This window comes from Pagrus pagrus (assembly GCF_965226575.1).
Source record: "Pagrus pagrus genome assembly, chromosome: 23".
NCBI classification, from domain to species: Eukaryota; Metazoa; Chordata; class Actinopteri; order Spariformes; family Sparidae; genus Pagrus; species Pagrus pagrus.
The window spans coordinates 1,040,552-1,065,992 of NC_140205.1; the positions used below are offsets into that span (position 1 = coordinate 1,040,552).

The window sequence follows — 25,441 nt, forward strand, 5'->3', positions numbered from 1 at the left end:
ACAGAGATTAGCAGTGAACAGTGGTGACAGCTGGAGGTGTCCTGAGGACAGTTTCACAGGCTTCTCTTTTACTATTACGGCTTATGGGAAAAATGCTTTCTGCGCCCCATGGGATTTTTTGTTGCAATACCGCGAGTGGCCACTGGGAAAAATCGGCGTGCCTGCTGAGAGGCGTCGTCATATCCAGGTTATATTATAGATCCATGGAGCAACTCCGTTGAACCCCTTGCTTTTATGTTTTTCAAAAAGAAATGGAACTTTATTTTAAGCTAATCACCAAATCAGCAAATGAAAAGGCTATTAAAACCATAGACCTTTGTAATATGTACAACCTTGTTGTATAATGAACATCAGCCCTGGCACATGTTCTTTGTATTGTCATTGTATACTGTTCCCTGTATACTATTTGTACTTGTCAACTTCTTGTAAATAAAGCCTTAAAAAAAAAAAAACTCCGTTGAAATCAACTGCGGCCATTTCCCGGTCCTGTATCCACTAATAGCCTACTTCCCTGGGAGCGCCAGGAAACACTCCTCCTCCCGGCTGGATGATCCAAGAACCTGCGCTAACAAATAAAACACACCTTTAACTTCCTCTACGCTCTTCACAATAAAAGTCCTGTGGCATTCTGCCATTGACGGTCTTTTATTGTGAAGCAGCAGCAGGAAATGTGTTTTCAGCGGCAGAAACTTAACATGTCAGTACTGAAACGTGTGTGTGTGTGTGTGTGTGTGTGAGACTCGCGCGCGACTTAAAAAAAAACACATCCATGTCACCTCTCAGACTGACTTCATCTTCATCACGTCAGCTGCTGTAGCCACATTTCTAATCGAGGTGTGATTTTGTGCTTCAGTGAGCTGTAGGTGCAGGAAGACCAGTGTGTGTCTGCTGTAAGTCAAACAGCAACAACGCACACACACACGCGCGCACAGATGAGCTCAGAGGGGAGGAGCAGCTCGGTGTCAACTTGAAAGTTAAAGTGTTCAGACTCTGTTTTCAGACGACGCAGCTGAAGGAAGAAAACTGAAGTCTGAGGCAGGTGAGTGTTAAAACAAAATTTTTTATTATTTCCTGTCAAAGTCACCCAGCAAACATTTTGACGTCTATTTGACGTCTAATCAACGTCGGTCAGGCAGAGGTGCTGAAATGAAAGTTTTTCTGACGTCGGTCATTTCGACGGCTCTTAGACCGCATCAATTCACGTCGTTTCGACAGCATATCAACCTTTGTCAAAATACACATGTAATGTATTGCATTTAAAAATATGTTTACCTAAATCGAGTTTCAACTAGTGCCTACATAACTGGCATTACCATTATGACAAGCACAGCTCTTGTGCTGTAGCCTATAGTCTACATGTGCAATTCTCAATGCTCTAATCTGCAACTATTTAAATTAACTTATCAATTTCAGCAAAAAAATCCTTAAAATGCACAGAGGTCAAAAAGTCCAATAGACAACACCAGCAAATTTCACATTTGCCAACTTAAAATATCACAGGAATGGTGAACCTGGTTAAAACTTTCATAGTAAATAAACTCAGCTGTGATAAAGTTAAAAATACTCGAATAATGTTCACCCATACTGTAAAATACAAGTAGCCTAGTACATGGACAAATCTCAGGTAAAGAAAAAAAAGACAGCATTCAGGACCAGATATATGTAACGAGTTATCTATATATTGAATAATTGAATAAAAAACGAACATGTTTATTGGAACAAATGTTTTATTGACTTTCTTTTTATTGCAGTCCTTTGGGGGTCTGTCCCTTGCCCCTGCTCCTTGGTGGGGCATGTTTAAGTTGGTTCTGAATCACACTCTCTATTTCTGCATCTGTGGCCTTTGGACTCCATCTCTTCACAGCAGCTGGAGAGAGGGCATAAGAAAAAAATAAACATTTTTACAAGAGCGCCTATTCAGAAGTTAAATGCACTTTATAGATGGCAAGAACAAATTGTTTTGGGAGTTGAAAGAGTAATGAAAGAACCACTTCTTAGAGCCACTCAGTAGCCTGAATCTGATGGTTCCTAATAAAGCCAGTAGGCATTAACAGTCTGTGCTATGGTAGCCCAGCTTAGCCCAGGATAGCCACATGCACATGAAGCCCATTCAGTAATTTCAATTATATCAATCTTAGTTTCTTACACTTGATGACATGGAACATCTTTGTGGCTTTAAAAGGCACAACACAGAGAGGCAACACTAAGCATAACTTCTCTTTCATGCAGGTGCCTGGCTGTTCACACAGGGAGCACAATAGCACATTAGAGGTTTTCTTTTAAAGGACAATTCCATTTCATTTCAAACATGTGCTACAGTTTCGGAATACATTTACTCTAAAGAATGAATTTGAAGATATTCCTCACTGTTGCTGCTGTTATGCATTAGCACCTCTGTCCAAGCATCATCACAACAGCGTAAAACAGTGGCGGACGGCTCTGAGGCTGTATCCAAATATTCATATTCATTCAAGCCCCCCCATTCAAGTGTGTGTGTGTGTGTGTGTGTGTGTGTGTGTGTGTGTGTGTGTGTGCGTGTATCTCACCTGGTGTGCGTCTCACAATAAACCTGTGAAGTGAGGTAAATTGGACAAATAGTTATCAAAACAGGCCTATGCGAGGGACAGAGACACACAAATAGATTACTTTTATATGTAGAGAGATAGTGACATTGATTAACCTCTGAAGTCAATAAAAATGTAAAAATTTTAGTACGCCTAAAATAAAAAAAAACTAAGGATGAATAACTGCTTGTGGCTTCATCTGAGCATGTCAATGGCATTATGGGGCTGTAGCCACACTATCAGTGAACACTTGTTTTTGAAGAAGATGGCACAAAGTATGACCATTCTACACCTACGCTGTGATTGACAGATAACCAGCCACACTGTCAGTCACGTCTCTACAATAAGCTGGCGCCCTCTGCCGTTGCGGTCGTGTAGCGACACCAGACAACTATCAGCATGTGTCAACGGTTAGACCCCGGTTATAAGACGATTTCTGGCCACATATCAATGTCCGTGGACCAGATAGTTTTCGGGAGCTGGTATGGACCGTATGGTCCGTCCCATTTTTGTTGTATGTCAAGCGACACTATGGAGTTATAATTGTTGCAAAACTATTTGCAAATGCGTATCTCAGTCTGTGTGTGCGTGTTCAGATCTGTGTGCGTGTGTAAAAAAAATCCATATTCTGTAAATGCGTACATAGATCTGTAAATGTCTGTTATCAGCAGTGGTGGACAGTAACGAAGTAAATTTACTTGAGTACTGTACTTAAGTACAGTTTTTGAGTATCTGTACTTTACTTGAGTATTATTTTTGGGGGATACTTTTACTTTCACTCCACTACATTTGAAGGACAAATATTGTACTTTTTACTCCACTACATTTCTATTGATGCTCTCGTTACTCGCTACTTTTGAGCTTACGTCAGCTGATGATTTTTTATTTTTTTGCAAAATTCAGAGAAAATAAACTGTTTCTGCGGATTCGCGTATGGTTTGTCTTAGTCGTATTGCCGTACCTGTACTACGTCATGCCATACGAAGAAATGGAGGAAGACACTGGAGAAACACGGGGGAAACTCCCACCGAGCACCTGTGGCCTTATCTCAAACCCATGTTTGATTCGTTTCAGTTTACATGTTTGTTGTGCTTATCGCGAACAAATTATATCACGGCCGACAAAAACTCGTCTTCCAACCTGAAAAAGCACGTCGCGGTATGTAAAGTTGTTACTAACGTTAGCTAGCACAATGTTGGTTAAATTGCAGATGAACATTTTAAACGTAATTGTATGTTTGTAGTATCATAGTTGCCATTTTTAAACGGTTTAAAAATATGGCAACTGTTGCAGTGCAGTTGAATGATTAAGTTGATTTTCTGCTCATGTTTTTTATACAATTCATATCAAAGAGTCCAAGGTAGGGGTTAGGTGTGTGTGTGTGTGTGTGTGTGTGTGTGTGTGTGTGTGAGAGAGAGAGAGATAGAGTGGGTGTGTGTGAGAGAGAGAGAGATAGAGTGAGTGGGTGTGTGTGTGTGTGTGTGTGTGTGTGTGTGAGAGAGATAAAGTGGGGGTGTGTGTGTGTGTGAGAGAGAGAGATAAAGTGTGTGTGTGTGTGTGTGTGAGAGAGAGTGTGTGTGTGTGTGAGTGTGTGTGAGAGAGAGAGAGAGAGAGAGAGAGAGAGAGAGTGTGTGTGTGTGTGTGTGTTAGAGATAGAGTGTGTGTGTGTGAGAGAGAGAGAGATAGAGTGGGTGTGTGTGAGAGAGAGAGAGATAGAGTGAGTGGGTGTGTGTGTGTGTGTGTGTGTGTGTGTGTGAGAGAGATAAAGTGGGGGTGTGTGTGTGTGTGAGAGAGAGAGATAAAGTGTGTGTGTGTGTGTGTGTGAGAGAGAGTGTGTGTGTGTGTGAGTGTGTGTGAGAGAGAGAGAGAGAGAGAGAGAGAGTGTGTGTGTGTGTGTGTGTTAGAGATAGAGTGTGTGTGTGTGAGAGAGATAGAGTGTGTGTGTGTGTGTGTGTGTGTGTGTGTGAAAGGGAGAGAGAGTGTGTGTGTGTGTGTGTGAGAGAGAGAGTAGCATAGAGTGAGTATAGTATATATTTCATGTGTTGATGAATGCAGCTGAGTGTGTTCTGAGGCTTCTTGCCTTTATTTGTTTATTTTTGAGCTATAAACACGTCTGTAGCAGAATCGCATCAGTGTATTGTATAATGACATTAAGCTACTTTCCTTTCCTGTATTTCCTGAGATATTTTTTAAATACTTTTACTTAAGTAATTTTTTAAACAAATACTTTAGTACTTTTACTTAAGTAATATTTTGACTAAGCTACTTTTACTTGTATTGGAGTAATATTTGACAAGGAGTATCTGTACTTTTACTCAAGTAGTGAAGTTGTGTACTCTGTCCACCTCTGGTTATCAGTTACAACTCAGGCAGGAGCTCTGGATTGGCTCTTTTTACACGTGACTTTTGCTACACTTCTGCAGCGGCAGATTCTGTCAGTGCCCGATCCGTACCCGGAACACGATCCGTTCCAGACGCTTCTGCGCATGCGCCAGCATTTTCCCTCAGACGCTTCACGGCTGGACAGCTACATACGGCAACTCCACTTGGACAAACTTTATTAGGGCACTGGCCGTGCAACTGACAGTACAAGCCTACGTCTGTTAAAAGTTAAATGAAGTGAAAATACTGAAAAAATAAATAAATTAATACAAAAATAAAAGCGTCTGTTTAACTGCCTTTACATGTTGTGCCGCTTCGCTGGATTATGGCCGAGGTACACCGAGACACCCCGTCTGCCTCGGCCGACGGACTATCACACTCCGCGGCGGGCGGCTGTGGCATGACGCGGTCTTTCTCACCCCATGGTTAAGAGCAGGGCGGTTGGTTTATTCTCCAGCCCAGTCACTCCGCTCTTCATCACCCACACTTCTATCTATCTATCTATCTATCTATCTATCTATCTATCTATCGTGTGTGGATAGACCATATTACCATTACCTGAACTGAAGTGTGTGTTGTGACATAGACCAAAGACCTATCCATTCAGCAGCCTATTGTCATTTAGATTCCTTTTAACACATTGATTTCACAATCAATGTTACTGTAATAAAACAAAAGCAGTTGTGCAACCTATCTTTATAATACTGTCTGAATTAAATGCCTTTAAATGACTCACAACAAAGCAAATCTTTGAAATAATCTGGAAATTACATTGTAATAAATCATTTTGACTGATTGGTGTTGTTTATATTGTTTTCTATGCTCTATTTTTTGTTTTTGTTGTTTCAAATTTTAATGGTGTTAAAATGATAACTTCTCAGTGTGATAATAGGAAAGATGCATCTTTGTAAAATATACAACTTAAATGTTTATGGTAATATGGTCAATCCACACACACTCGATAGATAGATAGATAGATAGATAGAAGTGTGGGTGATGAAGAGCGGAGTGACTGGGCTGGAGAATAAACCAGCCGCCCTGCTCTTAACCACGGGGTGAGAAAGACCGTGTCATGCCACAGCCGCCCGCCGCGGAGTGTGATAGGATCGTGTTCCGGGTACGGATCGTGTTCAGACAGATTCGTCTGTAACTTTTCCTTTGCCCTGAGCTCAGGCTCACAGCCTCACAGGCTCACGCTGCCTGGCTGCAGTAGCAGTACAGCCTACACACTGAGCGTGTCACTGTTGGGGTAACAGATGATCGTTACCCTGACAACTTACTGTAAGTAAAAGTTCATATTTTGTTCACATTCTGCTAAAACATGAACTTAACTGACAGCAAACAATCGAGAATCCATCGTGGTCTGCCTCTCAACATCGCAACCGCTCGTTGCGCCCGCGGTTGGCAGCGTGAGCCTGTGAGCCTGAGCCCAGGGCAAAGGAAAAGTTACAGACGAATCTTTTCTACATTTGCAGATCTGCCGCAGAAGTGTAGCAACAGTCACGTGTACAAAGAGCCAATCCAGAGCGTCTGCCTGAGCTGTAACTGATGACAGACATTTACAGATCTATGTACGCATTTACAGAATACAGACATATACGGATTTTTTTTACACACACACAGATCTGAACACGCACACACAGATCTGACTACACGCACACAAATGATAAAGCACGCACACACAGATCTGAACACGCACACACAGATCTGACTACACACACACAGATTGAGATGCACATTTGCAAATAGTTTTGCAACAGTTATAGCTCCATACGACACCTATAGGCCTGGCATATGAACTACAGCGTTTTCGGTGGATCCGTCTAGATGCAAATATTCTTGAAACAATGCCGAGGAAGACGGAGAAAAAATAACGTTTTCGCCCGTCTGGACGGCCGCTTGAAGTGTTTTGGTTCTGTAACGATGCTAAACCGATAGTTGCACAGATGTTCGGCTCGGTTTAGCATAGAGCACCTCACGTAGCCTGTGAGCTAACTCAGGGCTAGTTTCACACGGCAGCTAACTCGGCTGCTAGCCGCCGCTCGGTTACGAATAAAAGCAAAAAAAACAGCTATCTGTAACAATACACGATGCAGCAACAAAATCAAAACTCTAACATGCAACTGACAAACGTATAATGTCTTACCAAACACGGTTTCATTTTAAATTACAGTACTTTTAGTAACTCACCTTTCACAGGTGTCTGTGTCTCCTCCTCGTCAACTGACACTGCAAAGTTCTTCTTGCGCATGCGTAGGAAACCACTAGGTGCGCTGACTACGCGAGGAAAAATAGTTCCTAGATGGATGCTAGAATCACAAACATTTCAGCCCACATTGCCGATATGATACTACAATATTTTCTTAAATTCACGAACATATTTCCATTATTTCGAATAGTTTTTAACATTCGTGCGTTGATATGTCGTTGAAACAACGTCTAAATGACGTTTCAGCCCCTCAGATAGACGTCACATCAACCTGCCTGCCCGACGTCAATCAGACGTCCCGACATGATTGGATATCTGCATCTCGACACAGCAGAAGATAGAGGAAATCATTCTTGACAGTGTTGTTTCAGTTAAATATGTTTTCTTTGAGATCGTATTCCCCCTAATGTTCACATGTCGAAAAAAAGTCGAATTAAAGTCACGTGGTGACTCAGGGCCGTAGCCACCACTGAGGACACCGACGTCATGTCCTCGGTACTTTTTTCCTTAAGTTTCGTTTCATTAAAACCGAAAGTAAACACGGTCGCGACGTGACTGCAGGTCTATTTTTAGAACGGCAATTAAATGAATCGGAGCAAAGATGCAGCGTGGTGAGAAGAGGCTGCATCAATCCAAGTTATCATTTATTGCAGCAAGAAAGGCAGAGGATGATCAGGCAAAGAGGAGGAAAGGTGAGAATTGTAATAAGCTGAGAGAATGAGAAAAATAGCGAACGAGCCTACAGATGCAACAGAGAGCCAATAGAGATGTTACGAAAACTATGTTGCCAAAGCATCAAGAATCAAAGAAACAAAACAAATACAACTCACAGAATCAAATATATACAAATAAAATAAAAAAATAAATAATAAAATAAAATAAAAAGTATATATGCATTTATACTGTATACCCTGTGTGTGTGGGTGCTGATGAAGTGCTGTCTCTCTCTTACACACAGACTGGGTGTCATTAGACAGTTACAAGTTGTTATATATAATGAAAAATGTATATATACAGTTCATATGAAATGATGATGATGATAATAATAATACATAAAATAAAGAAATGAAAAACAACAACAATATTATATCATAGCAATAATGGTTGTGTCTCTCTCTCTCTCACTCACTCACTCACTCACTCACCGTAGCCTACACCAAACACTTAATGTATAGTTACAGATCATCTTAGTTGTAGTTTTTTGTGAGGCAGCAACACCACACACACACACACACACTCAAATACTTCAGTTATAGTTTTATATATATTTATTTTACGATTACAGCAACGCATTCATACAAAGACACACTAAAATAAATGTTTCATCAGCAACATGGTACTGTGTGATTGTTTTGTTTTTTTCCGGGGGGGGGGGGGGGTCCTGCCGAATGTTGACCTCGGTATTTCAAAAATCCTGGCTACGGCCCTGGTCGTGACGCGACGTCGATAGGACGTCTTCATCTAGACGCAGGTCGAGAAAATGTTTGCTGGACAGTGAGTCCGTTTGTCTCTGTGGACTGTAGAGGACACACATGTTAGAATAAAGTCAACACTTTGATTCTTCTGTGGACACAAAGTCCTGATAGGCTGAATAACACACATTCAAACTGCTGTAACTAAAGACGAGGAGCCCAGAGGGGAAGACCAGAACCCTGACCCGCTCTGTGGTGCTGTACACTGTGTGTGTGTGTGTGTGTGTGTGTGTGTGTGTGTGTGTGTTCTGAGCTCACAGTTCATGTTTCACCTCTCAGACCTGAAGATGAGTGTTTGTGTGGAGGAAGAGGAGGACCGAGCAGAGTCTCCAGGATCCATCTGTCCCTCTATGAAGAGTGACTGGTCCAGAGATGATCCTCCAGCCTTCAGTACTGAACCTGGACCATCAGACACAAAGTAAGACAGCTGATACTAACTCATTTATATGACTCATTTTTCAGTGATGATGTTTGTTTAGTTGATTTTGTGTTCATGTCTTCAAATGTCCACTAAAATGTCTTTTGTGTCCATGTTGAAGACTCTTGACGCCTCATGTTCCTCTGTGTGTCTGCTATAAATCTGTAATCTGATCTAAGAGGACAAACAGAAAGTTTAAACCTCCTTTTTATGGACAGCAGCAGCAGTTTGTGTATGTAGAGCTTCTTAAATCTCTTTATTGATGAAGGATTCATGTGATGTGAATAAAAACATGTTGGTGTTTGCAGAGTTCAGTCCAGCAGACAGAGAGCAGAGTCTCCAGGATCCATCTGTCCCTCTATGAAGAGCGACCGGTCCAAAGGTCGTCCTCCAAACTTCAGTACTGAACCTGGACCATCAGACACAAAGTAAGAGGACTGAGACGGACTCATTGAGTGTCTGCTGGTAATGTTTTGCTGTAGAGTAACATCAGGCTCCAGGACTGAAGACACACTAACAGAAACTCTTTGAAAGTCTCCTGAACACTAACATGTCTGAACTCAGTCAGATCCTGGAGGACACTAACACATCTCACCAGGATGAAATAGATTGGTGTCACCATGACGTGTTTTTGTAGGCTGACCCTGAAGTTAGCATCGCTCTGGCTCCCTCCACAAAAAGCCTGAGAGATGTTTGAGTTGGATTGAGTTGTTCTCTGTGACCGTCTGAGCTTCTCAACAGTGTCGACCAGATCTTGATGTTTCTAACAACAATCATCAAATCATTGTAGTTATAAAGAAATGTGTTCACAGAGAGAGGAAGAGGAGTCGTGTCTCTGTGAAGAAGCAGCCCACCTGCTGTGTTCGGTGTCAGGACGTCCTGAAGGATCCGGTCTCTACCAGCTGTGGACACTGGTTCTGCAGACGCTGCATCACCTCAGACTGGGACCAGTCTGCTTCACCAGGAGACTCCTCCTGTCCCCAGTGTGGAGGTGAGACCCAGAACAACAGCTGGACTGTGGACAGACAGTCAGAGACAAACTGTACCGAGTCAGACTGAACATCTGAGCATGTTAAAGCTGTTGTGTGATTTGGCGCCCCCCACAGTTTGTGAGTGCAACACCACTGTAGTAAAAACAAATCCCAGGTGTGTAACAGTTTGTCAGACGTAATTTAGGTGCTGACTACAAACACAACTCATGACATCATCACAATGTTGCGTGTTGAAGTCAACACGTATGTAAGGCTGCGATCCTACAAGTGACAGAGACACCGTTCACCTGTTACAACACACTGGACCATCAACACGGCTCTGAAGCTGCTACTTTAACCTCACAAAGTTACATCATGTTGCTTTAAACATCTCGCCTTCTACATGTCACTACATTTATTTAGAGACTCAGGAGGCATCAGACCAACACCAGGACAAATTACTAGATTGTCTCGATGACACACAAAGTCAATGAAAAGACCTGAAGACACTCAAACTTTATATCTTCTGATACTGATGATTGTTATTGATCATGAAAATAATCCACAGATTGTCAAAGTTTCTCCAACATTTGTCTCTTTTCAGTGAAAGTTGGCCTTCAGGAGGTTTTAGATGAACACAAGATCAGTCTGAGGAGGAGATGTGAACGTGTGACTGAAGGAAGTGATGGAACAGGAAGTGATGGAACAGGAAGTGATGGACCAGGAAGTGATGGAACAGGAAGTGATGGAACAGGAAGTGGAACCCTCCTCAACAGGATCTACACTGAGCTCTACATCACAGAGGGACAGAGTGAAGAGGTTAATACCCAACATGAGGTGAGGCAGCTGGAGACAGTTTCCAAGATGGAGGCCCTCCATGACGATCCAATCAGGTGCTGCGACATCTTTAAAGCCTCACCTGACCAACAGAGACGCATCAGAGTGGTTCTGACCAACGGCGTCGCTGGAGTTGGAAAAACCTTCTCGGTGCTGAAGTTCACTCTGGACTGGGCCGAGGGCTCCGAAAACCAAGATGTCCGTCTGCTGGTTCTGCTCTCGTTCAGGGAGCTGAACCTGGTCAGAGATGAGCAGTACAGTCTTCTCAGGCTGCTCCATGTTTTCCATCCAACATTACAGAAGGTGACAGCAGAGAAGCTCGCTGGCTGTAAACTTCTGTTCATCTTTGACGGCCTGGATGAAAGCAGACTTTCACTGGATTTCAAGAACCATGAGGTCGTGTCTGATGTCACACAGAAGTCATCAGTCAGCGCGCTGCTGACAAACCTCATCGAGGGGAAGCTGCTTCCCTCGGCTCTCGTCTGGATAACTTCCCGACCTGCAGCGGCCAATCAGATCCCTCCTTCACGTGTCGACAGGGTAACAGAAGTACGAGGCTTCACTGACGCCCAGAAGGAGGAGTACTTCAGGAGGAGGTTCAGTGATGAAGATCTGTCCAGCAGAGTCATCTCACACATCAAGACCTCCAGGAGCCTCCACATCATGTGTCTGATCCCAGTCTTCTGCTGGATCACTGCTACAGTTCTGGACCACATGTTGACTACAGACCAGAGAGGAGAGCTGCCCAAGACCCTGACTGACATGTACTCACACTTCCTGCTGGTTCAGACAAAGAGGAAGAAGCAGAAGTACGACGAGGGACGTGAGACGAGTCCACAGGAGCTGACGGAGGCTGACAGGGAAGTTCTTCTGAAGCTGGGGAGGCTGGCGTTTGAACATCTGGAGGCAGGAGACATCATGTTCTACCAAGAAGACCTGGAGCGGTGTGGTCTTCATGTCACAGAGGCCTCGGTGTACTCAGGAGTTTGTACAGAGATCTTCAGAAGAGAGAGTGTGATCTTCCAGAAAACAGTCTACTGCTTTGTTCATCTGAGCGTTCAGGAGTTTCTGGCTGCAGTCTACATGTTCCACTGTCACACCAACAGGAACACAGAGGTGGTGGAGGACTTCCTGAGAGGATGGAGGAATAAAAACAGTGACTCATCCCTTGTTGACTTCCTGAGGAGCACCATGGAGAAATCCCTCGACAGTAAAAATGGCCAACTGGACCTGTTTGTCCGCTTCCTTCATGGCCTCTCTCTGAAGTCCAACCAGAGACTCTTAGGAGGCCTGCTGGGTCAGACAGACAACAGGCCAGAAATCATCCAGAGAGCCATCAACAACCTGAAGGAGATGAACAGTGATGAGATCTCTCCTGACAGAAGCATCAACATCTTCCACTGTCTGACGGAGATGAACGACCACTCAGTCCATCAGGAGATCCAAGAGTTCCTGAAGTCAGAGAACAGATCTGAGTATCTCTCTGAGATCCACTGCTCAGCTCTGGCCTACATGCTGCAGATGTCAGAGGGGGTTCTGGATGAGTTGGACCTGTACCAGTACAGAACATCTCTAGAGGGACGATGGAGACTGATTCCAGCTGTGAGGAACTGCAGAAAGGCTTTGTAAGTCCAGATGTGTTAAACATTATAAAGTGAGGTGAAGCTGAAGCCTTCAGTATTAAAGATCAACACTTTACACACATGAATAATATAAAAGCTCGACACTATACACGTTTACCAAAACAAGTATTAAACCTGCTGATTGAATCAATGATCATCACCGAGCTCAGAGTAGAAATGACATGAAGTCGTCTTGTTTCCAAAACATTCAGCTCCTAAAATGATGATAACACAATGTTTAGTTGTAATTCTTGTGTTTGTGCAGTGGGAGGCATTAAATGAATGAAATGGGAGATGAAAAGCAGCGACAGAATAAAATGCATCAAAGACTGAGACAATACACACAAACACATAACTGAGTAAATACATACGAGTGCAGTTACAACCTACAGTGACTTCACAGTTCACTGATCATCATGTGAACATGAAGCTGAACCAATATAAATCACAGCAGCCTGTAAACTAACATCTGACACGTTCACGTCTCACTTATTTCAACACTTTTGTCCCAAACTGTCATTTCTGCTTCATTATTTCCCTCAAGGACACTTCAACATGTGTTTCTGTTGATTTATGTGGCACTTTAAAAGCAGTGACATCAGTTTGTTGGACACAAATAAAACAGCACAACAATGAAAGAGTCACAAGAAAAGTATTACAGGGACAATTACAGATATAAATATAAAGACAGCAGCATGAAGAAAACGGACAAACACAAACATGTCAAACCAAAATCACACAAAGATGACATCATCACAATCAAATCAAATCAAATCAAAATCAAATCAAATTTTATTTGTATAGCCCAAATTCACAAATCACAGTTTGCCTCAGAGGGCTTTACAATCTGTACAGAGACGACACCCTCTGTCCTTCGACCCTCGATTCGAGTGAGGAAAAACTTGCCCCAAAAAAAAGGCCCTTTTAACAGGGAAAAAAAAATGCGGAAGAAACCTCAGGGAGAGCCACAGAGGAGGGATCCCTCTCCCAGGACGGACAGACGTGCAATAGATGTCGCATGTACAGAGCAGATCAACGAGATCACAATGTATTCAATTATAAGCGATGGTTGACAGGAGTGAAAGTACACAAAGATGTATTACAGCAATAATGATGAAATGCACATAATGGAAATGTGATTACTAGTGATAACAGTAGTAGTGATCAATGGCAAGGATGGTATGTAGTAATGCAGTACGATAATAGTAGTGGAACGTATGTAACAGAGATGTGACTAATATTAGCGACAGTAGTGGTGGGTGTCAGGCAGGGTCATGGCAGTAGGCGCATCCACGATCAGGCAGGGCCATAGCAGTAGGCGCATCCACGATCCACGATCAGGCAGGGCCATAGCAGTGGGCGCATCCACGATCCACGATCAGGCAGGGCCATAGCAGTGGGCGCATCCACGATCCACGATCAGGCAGGGCCATAGCAGTGGGCGCATCCACGATCAGGCAGGGCCATAGCAGTGGGCGCATCCATTATCCACGACCCGGGCGCGGCCAGGATCCAAGGGAGCCTGTAGGACTAGAAAGCACAAGGACTCCGGGGAAGAAGCAAGTCAGTGACATGCAGAGATGGGGCATGTATACAGGCATAATGTATACAGATGGAGAGGAGAGGAGAGGAGAGGGGAGGAGAGAGAAGCTCAGTGTGTCATTGTCCCCCGGACTGGGCCTATAGCAGCATAACTAAGAGGCCTGGGCCTGTCCTGGACCAGCCCTAACTATAAGCTCTATCGAAGAGGAAGGTCTTAAGTCTACTCTTAAAGGTAGAGAGGGTGTCCGCCTCCCGGACCAAAACAGGAAGATGGTTCCACAGAAGAGGAGCTTGATAGCTGAAGGCTCTGGCTCCCATTCTGCTTTTGGAGACTTTAGGAACTACAAGTAATCCTGCGTTCTGGGAGCGTAATGCTCTAGTTGGGTGATCGGGTAATATGAGCTCCTGGAGATATGATGGTGCCTGACCATTAACAGCTTTGTAAGTGAGGAGAAGGATTTTAAACTCTATTCTTGATTTTACAGGGAGCCAGTGCAGAGAGGCCAATACAGGAGTAATATGATCTCTTTTCTTAGTTCCTGTCAGTACACGTGCTGCAGCATTCTGGACCAGCTGGAGACTCTTTAGAGACTTGTTAGGGCAGCCTGATAATAGAGAATTACAATAGTCCAGTCTGGAAGTAACAAATGCATGGACTAGCTTTTCCGCGTCTTTTTGAGACAGGATGGGCCTGATTTTTGCAATGTTACGTAGATGAAAAAATGCAGACCTTGAAATTTGTTTTATGTGGGAGTTGAAGGACATATCTTGATCAAAGATAACTCCCAGATTCCTGACGGTGGTGCTGGAGGCCAAGTTAATGCCATCCAAACTAGCTATATCATTAGATAATGCAACTCTAAGGTGTTTAGGACCAAGTACTATAACTTCGGTTTTATCTGAGTTTAACAGCAGAAAATTGCAGGTCATCCAGGTCTTAATGTCCTTGAGACATGCATGGAGTTTAGTAAGCTGATTAGTTTCATTTAGCTTTATTGATAGGTATAACTGTGTATCATCTGCATAACAATGAAAGTTTATGGAGTGTTTCCGAATTATATTTCCTAGAGGGAGCATATATAAGGTGAATAGTATGGGTCCAAGCACGGAGCCTTGAGGAACACCATGACTAACCTTGGTATACAGGGATGACTCATCATTAACATGTACAAACTGAAATCGATCCGATAAATAGGACTTAAACCAGTTTAATGCGGGTCCTTTAATGCCAATTAAGTGTTCCAGTCTCTGTAGTAGAATGTGATGATCAATGGTATCAAATGCAGCACTAAGATCTAGTAAGACCAGGACAGAGACAAGTCCTTTGTCAGAAGCGATTAGGAGGTCATTTGTAACTTTCACCAGTGCCGTCTCTGTGCTATGATGTGCTCTAAAACCTGATTGAAAATCCTCATATAAACTATTTTTATGAAGAAAGTCACATAGCTGGTTGGCGACTGCTTTCTCAAGGATCTTGGAGAGGAAAGGGAGGTTGGATATAGGTCTATAGTTGGCTAAAGTTTCTGGATCAAGATTAGGCTTTTTAAGGAGCGGTCTAATTACAGCTAGTTTAAAGGATTGTGGTACGTATCCTGTTAATAGAGACAGGTTGATCATTTCTAGTAAAGATGTGCTAATTAAAGGTAAAGTTTCTTTCAGCAACCTAGTTGGGATGGGGTCTAGGAGACAAGTTGTTGGTCTAGATGAAGAAACCATCAAAGTTAGTTGGTGGAGGTCGATGGGAGAGAAGCAGTCTAAATATAAGTCAGAATTTACAACTGTTTCTGAGGTTCCTGTGTTTAAAGATACAATAGTGACAGCTGAGGGCAGGCGATGATGGATTTTGTCTCTAATAGTTAAAATTTTATCATTAAAGAAGCTCATGAAGTCATTACTACTGAGCGTTGTAGGAATACATGGTTCAGTAGAGCTGTGACCTTCTGTCAGCCTGGCTACAGTGCTGAAAAGAAACCTGGTGTTGTTTTTGTTTTCCTCTATTAATGACGAGTAATAGCTTGCTCTGGCATTGCGGAGGGCCTTCCTATATATTTTAAGGCTATCTTCCCAGGCTAAGCGGGATTCTTCCAAGTTGGTGGAACGCCATTTCCTTTCAAATTTCCGTGATGTTTGCTTCAATATGCGGGTATCCGAGTTATACCAGGGTGCTAACCTCCTGTGTTTTATAGGTTTCCTTTTCAGAGGGGCAATAGAGTCCAGTGTTGTTCGCAATGAGCCTGCAGTGCTATCAACAAGATGATCGATTTGTGAGGAACTGAGGTTAGCGGAGGAGTCCTCTATTATATTAAGACATGGCATTGAGTTTAGTGCCAGCGGTATAATTTCCTTAAATTTAGCTACAATCAGCCGTTAAAAGCCATTTTATACAGGTGTGTTTTGAGGGGATTTAAAATGGGGCACTGATTCAGCCCAGCTGATCTCCTCAGGCAGGTCAAAGTCTGGAGGCTCATGTGGAGCGGAGGAGCTCAAGTTTCAAACTACAAACCTTGTGATCAGTGACTGACCAGCTCAGCTGAACAACTGACCAGCTGAGCTACAGCTGCTCATGTTCATGTGCTTTGTGATGCAAAATGTATCGAGTCTGTTTTCAGAGTAAAGACTCAGATTTTATTGCATGTAAATGTTTTATTATCTGTATTCACAGACTGAAGTACTGTCGACTCTCAGAGACTCACTGTGAAGTCGTCGCCTCAACTCTGAAGTCCAACCCCTCACACCTGAGAGAGCTGGACCTGAGTGTCAACAACCTGAGTGATTCAGCAGTGAAGCGTCTGTGTGCTGCACTGGAGAGTCCAAACTGTCGACTGGAGACTCTGAAGTCAGTTCATGTGTTTATTCTCTGTTTATATTAAATTTAAATCTAGAACAGAAGTTTTGCATTTCCTTCAGTTCACACACACACACACACACACACGTAATGTTAGCAAATGTTATTGCATTTAATCATGACATGATTTGGCCTGATTCCCTGAGCGAGTCCATCTGACAGCACAATGATAATCCACAGGTAATATTTTATGTTCACCAATATAGCTATGACAAGGAATTATATGTAGACTGGGGTTTAAATTACTGGGAAATAAATTACCATTCTGATGGAGACTGTGAGGAACGAGGCTGAGCACTATCAGTGTCTGACTCAGAGTCAGGTTCTGGCTCTGATGGCTCAAACAGGTAGTGCTGGGTCCTTCAGACGATGCTGCTAGCACTAGCTTCCATTGTTGCTAGGCTACGTCCTTGTGCAGTACACAGAGGGCTCCCCTCCCGCGGTGGGCGTGGTTCCAGCGCCTCTAACTGACACGCCCCCAGCGTTTCACAGCAGAGAGAAGTGCTTGTTTTTCCATGATTTTGAGACCTAATTTTATATACTTAGCAACTTTTTTAATCTTTCAAATTTGGCTCAGTGGTCAATGATACATGTAACTGTGGTGTGACAAACTCATAACACATTTTTTTTGCTGCTTTACACGCACTTTAAGAATAATTATACATAAATATGCTGGCGTCTTAAATAAGCGACGATTCAAATAGCTGGCTAATATGGTAAACTGGTGTATTTTGAGAGAAGCAGTTTTACAAACAGACCATATTACCCGCCCCTACAAAGCACTCAAAAAAGTGCAAAGGAACGCACCCAAGGCGGCATCCGTCATTTGATTGGTCCACACTCTAGCTGTCCCCTATTGGCTGGTGAAACACAATAGTTTGAGCGCGAGGAGTGACAGCCTTGAGTCTGAGCAGACTCCTCAACCTGAGAGGAGGTGCTTGTTCTGAGTGCGTGCACATTAGTTTTGAGCGCGCAGACTTTAGATCTGAGCGAGCGCAGGACATATTTGAATGCGAGCGAAATTTTTGAGTGCAAGCAGAAGAAATGTGAGCACGAGCATGTGATTTTTGAGTTCAAGCACACATTTTGAAAGAAAGCAGCAGACATCCAAGTGCGAGCAGAAAATATGAGTGCAAGGAGAATAAATCTGAGCGCGAGAAGGAGCTGTGTCACTGAAAAGGAATGAAATCATGCTCTTAAACTGAAAATCTACGCTCTTGAATAAAGATAGGATAATTCTTCCATAATATTCTACGTATGCCTGCATTAGGACCTCAAGCTCCATGGGTGTAAAATAACTCGATCTCTTTTTGTCTGATGTCATGGTGACGATCGTGGTATCAGGGCTCCATTGACGATGGCTTTTTATAGTGGTTGTGCACGCGCGTAACTCGAGGTGAACATACTCAGAGTTGATTGAACTAATTCAGATCAGCCGTTCTGGAACCGGATACTCAGAGTTTCCCATCTCAGAGTAAGTCAACTCAGAGTTCAGGGATAGACTCAGAGTTTGTTGAACCTCCTTTCTGGAACACCCCCCAGACCTGACTGAGATCAGCAACATGTTATTAATCCGTGTTGATGTGAACAGGTGGTGAATGTTGTGTTGACAGGATGATGTCACCATGACGATGATCCACAATAGACAGGTGAAGCCACGCCCCCTCTGGTCGACCACCTGGGACCTGATTTCAGAAGAAATGACACAAATAATTTTCTGCTCTGGTTTGAATTGTGTCATGAATCTCACATATGATGTTTGTCAGTTTAAAAGAAACATTTTCTCCAGAAAGTCTCAGTTTGTCATCAAACTAATAAAATATAAGAGTGAAAATCTGTAATTATAAAGACGACACAGCCGACAGTGGTTAAGTGACGTCTGGTTTAACGCTGACTGAAACCTTGTAGAGTCGTCCTGAATATCAGCAGCTCACAGAACTGACCAACTCTCCTTTCACATAACTGCAGCTGTCAGTACGACCACACCTTCTTCTGTGTTGAGGCGGCGGCCATGTTGCTGCTGGTGACGTATGTTGAGTGAGACCAAGTAGTTCACTGCATGTATTAAAGACAAACTGTCTCCTGTGTTTATCTGATCGCCTCTTCTGATTGGTCCTTTTAGAGACCGCCCATCAAACTATTCAGAACCAACATGTCTGATAACAATCGGACCGCCCTTAATTAGGACACAGTGATGTTGAGCTGCACATTTAAACCTGAACACATCTGATTGGATCATAAATTGATTTTTATCTTCATCATTTATTCTTTATTCAGATTGAGGAGCTGCAGTTTGTCAGAGATCAGCTGTGCTTCTCTGGCCTCAGCTCTGAAGTCCAACCCCTCCCACCTGAGAGAGCTGGACCTGAGTAACAACAACCTGCAGGATTCAGCAGTGAAGCGTCTGTGTGCTGCACTGGAGAGTCCAAACTGTCGACTGGAGACTCTGAGGTCAGTTCATGTGTTTTTTCTCTGTTTATATTAAATTTAAATCTAGAACAGAAGTTTTACATTTCCTTCAGTTCACACACACACACACACACACACACACACACACACACACACACACTATGACTCCAGACCTGGCTGAGATCAGCAGCATGTTATTAATCTGTGTTGATGTGAACAGGTGGGGAATGTTGTGTTGACAGGATGATGTCACCATGACGATGATCCACAATAGACAGGTGAAGCCACGCCCCCTCTGGTCGACCACCTGGGACATTATGGAGCTAAATCAGAGTCAAAAGTTTTGTACTTGAAAAAGTAAAATTTGAAACTGAAATTTCAAGTTTTGATCTTGAATTTTGAAAAATACATCAGCGTATTCAAAATAAAAATAAATGTACAAAAACATTTTTCAGGTTAAAAGTAATTATGATCAGCTCTGGTAATTCTTTTGAATTAATCATTTATTTTCATTTCTCACTTTCATATGTTTTAATATTTGGGATCCTATTTCTTTCAGTTGCATGTTTTATATTTTCAGATTCAGATATTAGTTTTTTTTACAGTTTCAAATCTTTTTTCAGTTTCAGATCTTTTTTTTCAGTTTCAGACTTTTGACCCTGATCTAGCGTGGGGGGCGTGGCATCAACGGAGAGGGGCGTGGCATCATGAAAGACAGCTTAACCAAAAGGCTACAGACCTTCCCCTATCATGTTGCCTTCAGGGAACGTAGGATCTAAAACCATTCGGCTACGCCACATGATTGGCAGTGAAAAAACTGCTGTCAGTGACAAACTTTCATTTGCACACCATGCACGAATATCCTGCACGGCTAAAACTGTTTTAATTTCCAAGGCTGTTTAGATGTGGAAGCTGTTTTTGACAGTACTGAGGACCAATTGTAGTATAAGAGCGACAAAATCACGCCAGATTGTGCACAGACACCCACGCTTTAAGTACTGAAATGTCCGATTTCCACGTAGCACTGTGAATGCCTCACAGTGTCCGCTGGCAATGGCGTCCGGTTCTGCTGGCTCACCTGCTGGACCCAGCACACAGGTGAGAAAAGAAAGGTTGGGAAATCGTGATAAATATCAAAATGAGAGGTCGTTTTGTAACAACATACAATGTTTCTGACATCTTTTAAGTGGTGAATTGTCAAAGCTAGAGGTTAAGCATAGGGCTAACATTAGCATCGAGTAGCTGCTAACGCAGTAGTAGGTAGTAACGTTAGCCTATGTACTGCGTGAGAAACACAGATAATGCTGTTAATTTGAATAAAGGTAGTGCTGTTTTGTGGTTGCAGGAATGCATGGGGTGCTGAAAAAAACACAAAACGACCTGTCATTGTGATATTTATCACGATTTCCCAACCTTACTTTTCTCACCTGTGTGCTGGGTCCAGTGCTACGTGTCGGACATTTCAGTACTTAAAGCGTGGGTGTCTGTGCACAATCTGGCGTGATTTTGTCGCTCTTATACTACAATTGGTCCTCAGTACTGTCTAAAACAGCTTCCACATCTAAACAGCCTTGGAAATTAAAACAGTTTTAGCCGTGCAGGATATTCGTGCATGGTGTGCAAATGAAAGTTTGTCACTGACAGCAGCTTTTTCACTGCCAATCATGTGGCGTAGCCGAATGGTTTTAGATCCTACGTTCCCTGAAGGCAACATGGTAGGGGAAGTTCTGTAGCCTTTTGGTTAAGCTGTCTGTCATGATGCCACGCCCCTCTCAGTTGATGCCACGCCCCCCACGCTAGATCAGGTTCAAAAGTCTGAATCTGAAAATATAAAACATGCAACTGAAAGAAATAGGATCCCAAATATCAAAACATATGAAAGTGAGAAATGAAAATAGATGATTAATTCAAAAGAATTACCAGAGCTGATCATAATTACTTTTAACCTGAAAAATGTTTTTGTACATTTATTTTTATTTTGAATACGCTGATGTATTTTTCAAAATTCAAGATCAAAACTTGAAATTTCAGTTTCAAATTTTACTTTTTCAAGTACAAAACTTTTGACCCTGATTTAGCTCCATAGGACCTGATTTCAGAAAAAATGACACAAATAATTTTCTGCTCTGGTTTGAATTGTGTCATGAATCTCACATATGATGTTTGTCAGTTTAAAAGAAACATTTTCTCCAGAAAGTCTCAGTTTGTCATCAAACTAATAAAATATAAGAGTGAAAATCTGTAATTATAAAGACGACACAGCCGACAGTGGTTAAGTGACGTCTGGTTTAACGCTGACTGAAACCTTGTAGAGTCGTCCTGAATATCAGCAGCTCACAGAACTGACCAACTCTCCTTTCACATAACTGCAGCTGTCAGTACGACCACACCTTCTTCTGTGTTGAGGCGGCGGCCATGTTGCTGCTGGTGACGTATGTTGAGTGAGACCATAAATTGAAATTAAATTGATTTTTATCTTCATCATTTATTCTTTATTCAGATTGATGAGCTGCAGTTTGTCAGAGATCAGCTGTGCTTCTCTGGCCTCAGCTCTGAAGTCCAACCCCTCCCACCTGAGAGAGCTGGACCTGAGTAACAACAACCTGCAGGATTCAGCAGTGAAGCGTCTGTGTGCTGCACTGGAGAGTCCAAACTGTCGACTGGAGACTCTGAGGTCAGTTCATGTGTTTATTCTCTGTTTATATTAAATTTAAATCTAGAACAGAAGTTTTACATTTCCTTCAGTTCACACACACACACACACACACACACACACACACACACACACTATACCTCCAGACCTGACTGAGATCAGCAGCATGTTATTAATCTGTGTTGATGTGAACAGGTGGGTGAATGTTGTGTTGACAGGATGATGTCACCATGACGATGATCCACAATAGACAGGTGAAGCCACGCCCCCTCTGGTCGACCACCTGGGACCTGATTTCAGAAAAAATGACACAAATAATTTTCTGCTCTGGTTTGAATTGTGTCATGAATCTCACATATGATGTTTGTCAGTTTAAAAGAAACATTTTCTCCAGAAAGTCTCAGTTTGTCATCAAACTAATAAAATATAAGAGTGAAAATCTGTAATTATAAAGACGACACAGCCGACAGTGGTTAAGTGACGTCTGGTTTAACGCTGACTGAAACCTTGTAGAGTCGTCCTGAATATCAGCAGCTCACAGAACTGACCAACTCTCCTTTCACATAACTGCAGCTGTCAGTACGACCACACCTTCTTCTGTGTTGAGGCGGCGGCCATGTTGCTGCTGGTGACGTATGTTGAGTGAGACCAAGTAGTTCACTGAGCGCTTTAACACAAAACTACATGAGATTTGACTTTATTTACAACACACAGACACTTTGTGACTGAAATAAGGTCCATGAGGTCCACCTGAAGGGGCGGGGCTTCCCCTCCCTATAGAGAGGTGTAGTCTGTAGTCCTACAGCCAGAAACCTGTTAGCATGTTAGCATGTTAGCACATCCTGTTACAGTCTGTGAGTCAGTTGAATGTGTCTTCAGTTAAATGTGTGAAATAAGGTGTGTGGTTACCACAGGCTGAACATATTTACACGTTTTGTTCTCCAACATAAAATCCATCATTAAATGTCCACAGTTTAATTATAAAGCTCTTCATGTGTTAAAAACTGTTAGCGGTTAGCGGCTAACAAGCGTCTGAATGAGACTACAGAGGTTGTCGGGGACATTAAACGTCCTCACAGCGAACACGGAGACTCATCTACTCACTAGTCCGTCTTTACAGGCCCACTTTAGTTACACACTATTCTAACTGGTGGGAATTAAACAGTGTTGGACTCAAATATCAATGTATGGTAGAGAAGATGTGAGGATGTGAGAGGAGGGGAGATTCCCCTTCACCTGAGCTGTGGGGAGTTGTCAGGGACAGAACAGGTCAGGAGTTCATATGAGGATGATAACAGGAAGGCAGCTAGGAGGACACTTATTGTCCAGTCAAACATCAGAGGGTCGCTGCCTTGGGGAAGGCATGGGTAACACCTGTCATACAGTCTGTAACCACTGTTCTGCTGTGTAGAAGTCAAGACCACCTGCAGACTGCAGAGAGCGCTGTGGCTCTTCTCTCCATGCTGCATGTGTTAAACACAAACTGTCTCCTGTGTTTATCTGATCGCCTCTTCTGATTGGTCCTTTTAGAGACCGCCCATCAAACTATTCAGAACCAACATCGTCTGATAACAATCGGACCGCCCTTAATTAGGACACAGTGATGTTGAGCTGCACATTTAAACCTGAACACATCTGATTGGATCATAAATTGATTTTTATCTTCATCATTTATTCTTTATTCAGATTGAGTCGCTGCAGTTTGTCAGAGATCAGCTGTGCTTCTCTGGCCTCAGCTCTGAAGTCCAACCCCTCCCACCTGAGAGAGCTGGACCTGAGAGGAAACGACCTGCAGGATTCAGCAGTGAAGCGTCTGTGTGACCTGAAGGACAGTCCACACTGTCGACTGGAGACTCTGAGGTCAGTAGAGGGTTGGAGTCAGTCCACGCTGGTTTCAGCAGTATTGTACTGAACACAGTCAGTATCAAAGTAAAGATCCAGTATTTCCTGTTTTCCTCAGTGAAGCTGTGAGAGGAGAACGGTGACAGGCTTCATGATTGGACAGAAAGACAGAGAGAGAACAGTCAGCCAATCAGACGAGCCAGAAGCTTGTTGTGATCTGGTGTTGAGTTGATGTGAAGACGACTGTTGTTGTTGTGTTCATGTCTACAGGAAGTAAAGCTGGATCACAGCTGACAGCATCACAGGATGTGCAGAGACAGTCGTCCTCATTCATCAAACGTGATCGCTCTAAAACACTAAAGAACTGATCAGCTGATCTGTGTCACAGCTCTCAGGTCTACGGTGGCCCTGAAGGTCAAAACACAACAACATTTCACAAACATCAAAGTGTCCACAGGGACTCTGGTTCTGTCCAGTTACAAACAAGAACGCTGTCCCACCTTTTCTGTGATGTGAGATGTTGATGTGTTTGGACCTTCAGGGCCACCGTACAGATCAGTCTGACTGAAGCCTGCAGATCACTGCTCTGATTTCAGAGAACCATCATTACATTTAGTAACCATGTGGTGTTTGTACAGAGCAGAAGCTGTGCTGAAGTCCAGTAACCACAGCTGATGTTGGACTGTCAGTCTGTGTGTGAACATGTAGGAGCTTTAACATCATATATTCATCTGTCCATCTGTCTTTTGTTTGCTCCACACATTTTACAACAGACTCCATATTTACATATTTGTTAATGTTTCAAAGCAGATGAAATATTCAGGTGTGACTGAGACTCTGGTTTTTAACAGCAGTCAATCATCATCACAGTGTTTCTGCAGCGATGATGCGTTCAGGGACTCTCTGCACTTTATTTCACTGTGTACTTGAGTGAAACCTGCAGAGTAAACCTGTGAGCTTCACTCCAACACGTTAACATGAGAGCTGAAAGGAAGCTGGCTACGCTACACAGCCGCTCCACTTGTGGTCTGAACAGGACTGAAGTCCTGCTGGTCTTTATATCACTGACTGACAGCTGATGGAGGGAGTCTCTGTCAACACTCATGTATCTGCTGCTCTCTCTGCTTCTCTCATCAGGTGGGGGTGGTGAAAGGTGGAGGTGTTGAGAGGATCAGCTGTGTCCTGATGATCCAGAGAGGTTGAAGCAGCACCATCAGCTGGTGGGTGGAGAGGCTCTGACTGGGCCGTGTTACTGGGAGGTGGAGTGGAGAGGAGAGCTTCATCCAGCAGTGACTGACGGACCGATCACAACAAGTGGAGATGACTGTCAGTGCTGCAGTCTGAACTGCTCTGTTGTCTTTCTGTCTCTGATCCTCTGATATCCTCAACACACACTGACTCTGCAGGTTTGCTTTGGTTCTGACAACAGAACCTGAAGTTATTGATGCACCAGAACACCGGCACGTCATCGGTATGGACCCATAAAGGCTTTAAACTGAAACAGGACATCGCCCCAACATAAATATCTCTTCTAATATGACGGGCCGATAAGATGACACTGTGATTACACACACTACGCCTAGTTTTCTTGTTTTGCCAAGTGAATGTGCACATGTTGAAAATCATTGTGTGTCTGCGTCTGTCAGGGCTCCATCACGTTAGGAGAGAACAAAAT

At 43.1% G+C, this 25,441-nt stretch overlaps 2 protein-coding genes across 8 annotated transcripts in view; both read left to right on the forward strand.

Annotated features, from left to right (window-relative positions):
• The window catches only part of fbxo7 (F-box protein 7), a 101,089-nt gene that overhangs the window by 62,018 nt on the left and 13,630 nt on the right, over positions 1-25,441 (forward strand). The window lies entirely within an intron of this gene.
• Positions 858-25,406, forward strand: LOC311252281 (protein NLRC3-like). 7 transcript variants are annotated; one of them, XM_084345299.1, is made up of 10 exons: positions 858-1,039; positions 8,888-9,045; positions 9,354-9,473; positions 9,858-10,036; positions 10,621-12,478; positions 16,680-16,853; positions 19,140-19,313; positions 21,772-21,945; positions 23,611-23,784; positions 24,904-25,406. In XM_084345299.1, exons 2-10 carry the CDS (start codon positions 8,891-8,893, stop codon positions 24,914-24,916), a joined length of 3,021 nt encoding a protein of 1,006 aa, XP_084201425.1. In that variant the 5' UTR covers positions 858-1,039; positions 8,888-8,890; the 3' UTR covers positions 24,917-25,406. The 7 variants fall into 7 exon arrangements, with proteins under 7 accessions (XP_084201425.1, XP_084201426.1, XP_084201428.1 ...); XM_084345300.1 differs by having other exon boundaries at positions 8,907-9,045; XM_084345298.1 differs by lacking the exon at positions 858-1,039 and adding an exon at positions 7,319-7,847 and having other exon boundaries at positions 8,907-9,045.

Coding starts and splice junctions, on each gene's coding strand:
- LOC311252281 (XM_084345298.1), top strand. CDS start 7,757: ATGCAGCGTGGTGAGAAGAGGCTGCATCAATCCAAGTTATCATTTATT. Junction 16,854..19,139: donor TGTCGACTGGAGACTCTGAA/GTCAGTTCATGT, acceptor TTCTTTATTCAG/ATTGAGGAGCTGCAGTTTGT. Junction 19,314..21,771: donor TGTCGACTGGAGACTCTGAG/GTCAGTTCATGT, acceptor TTCTTTATTCAG/ATTGATGAGCTGCAGTTTGT.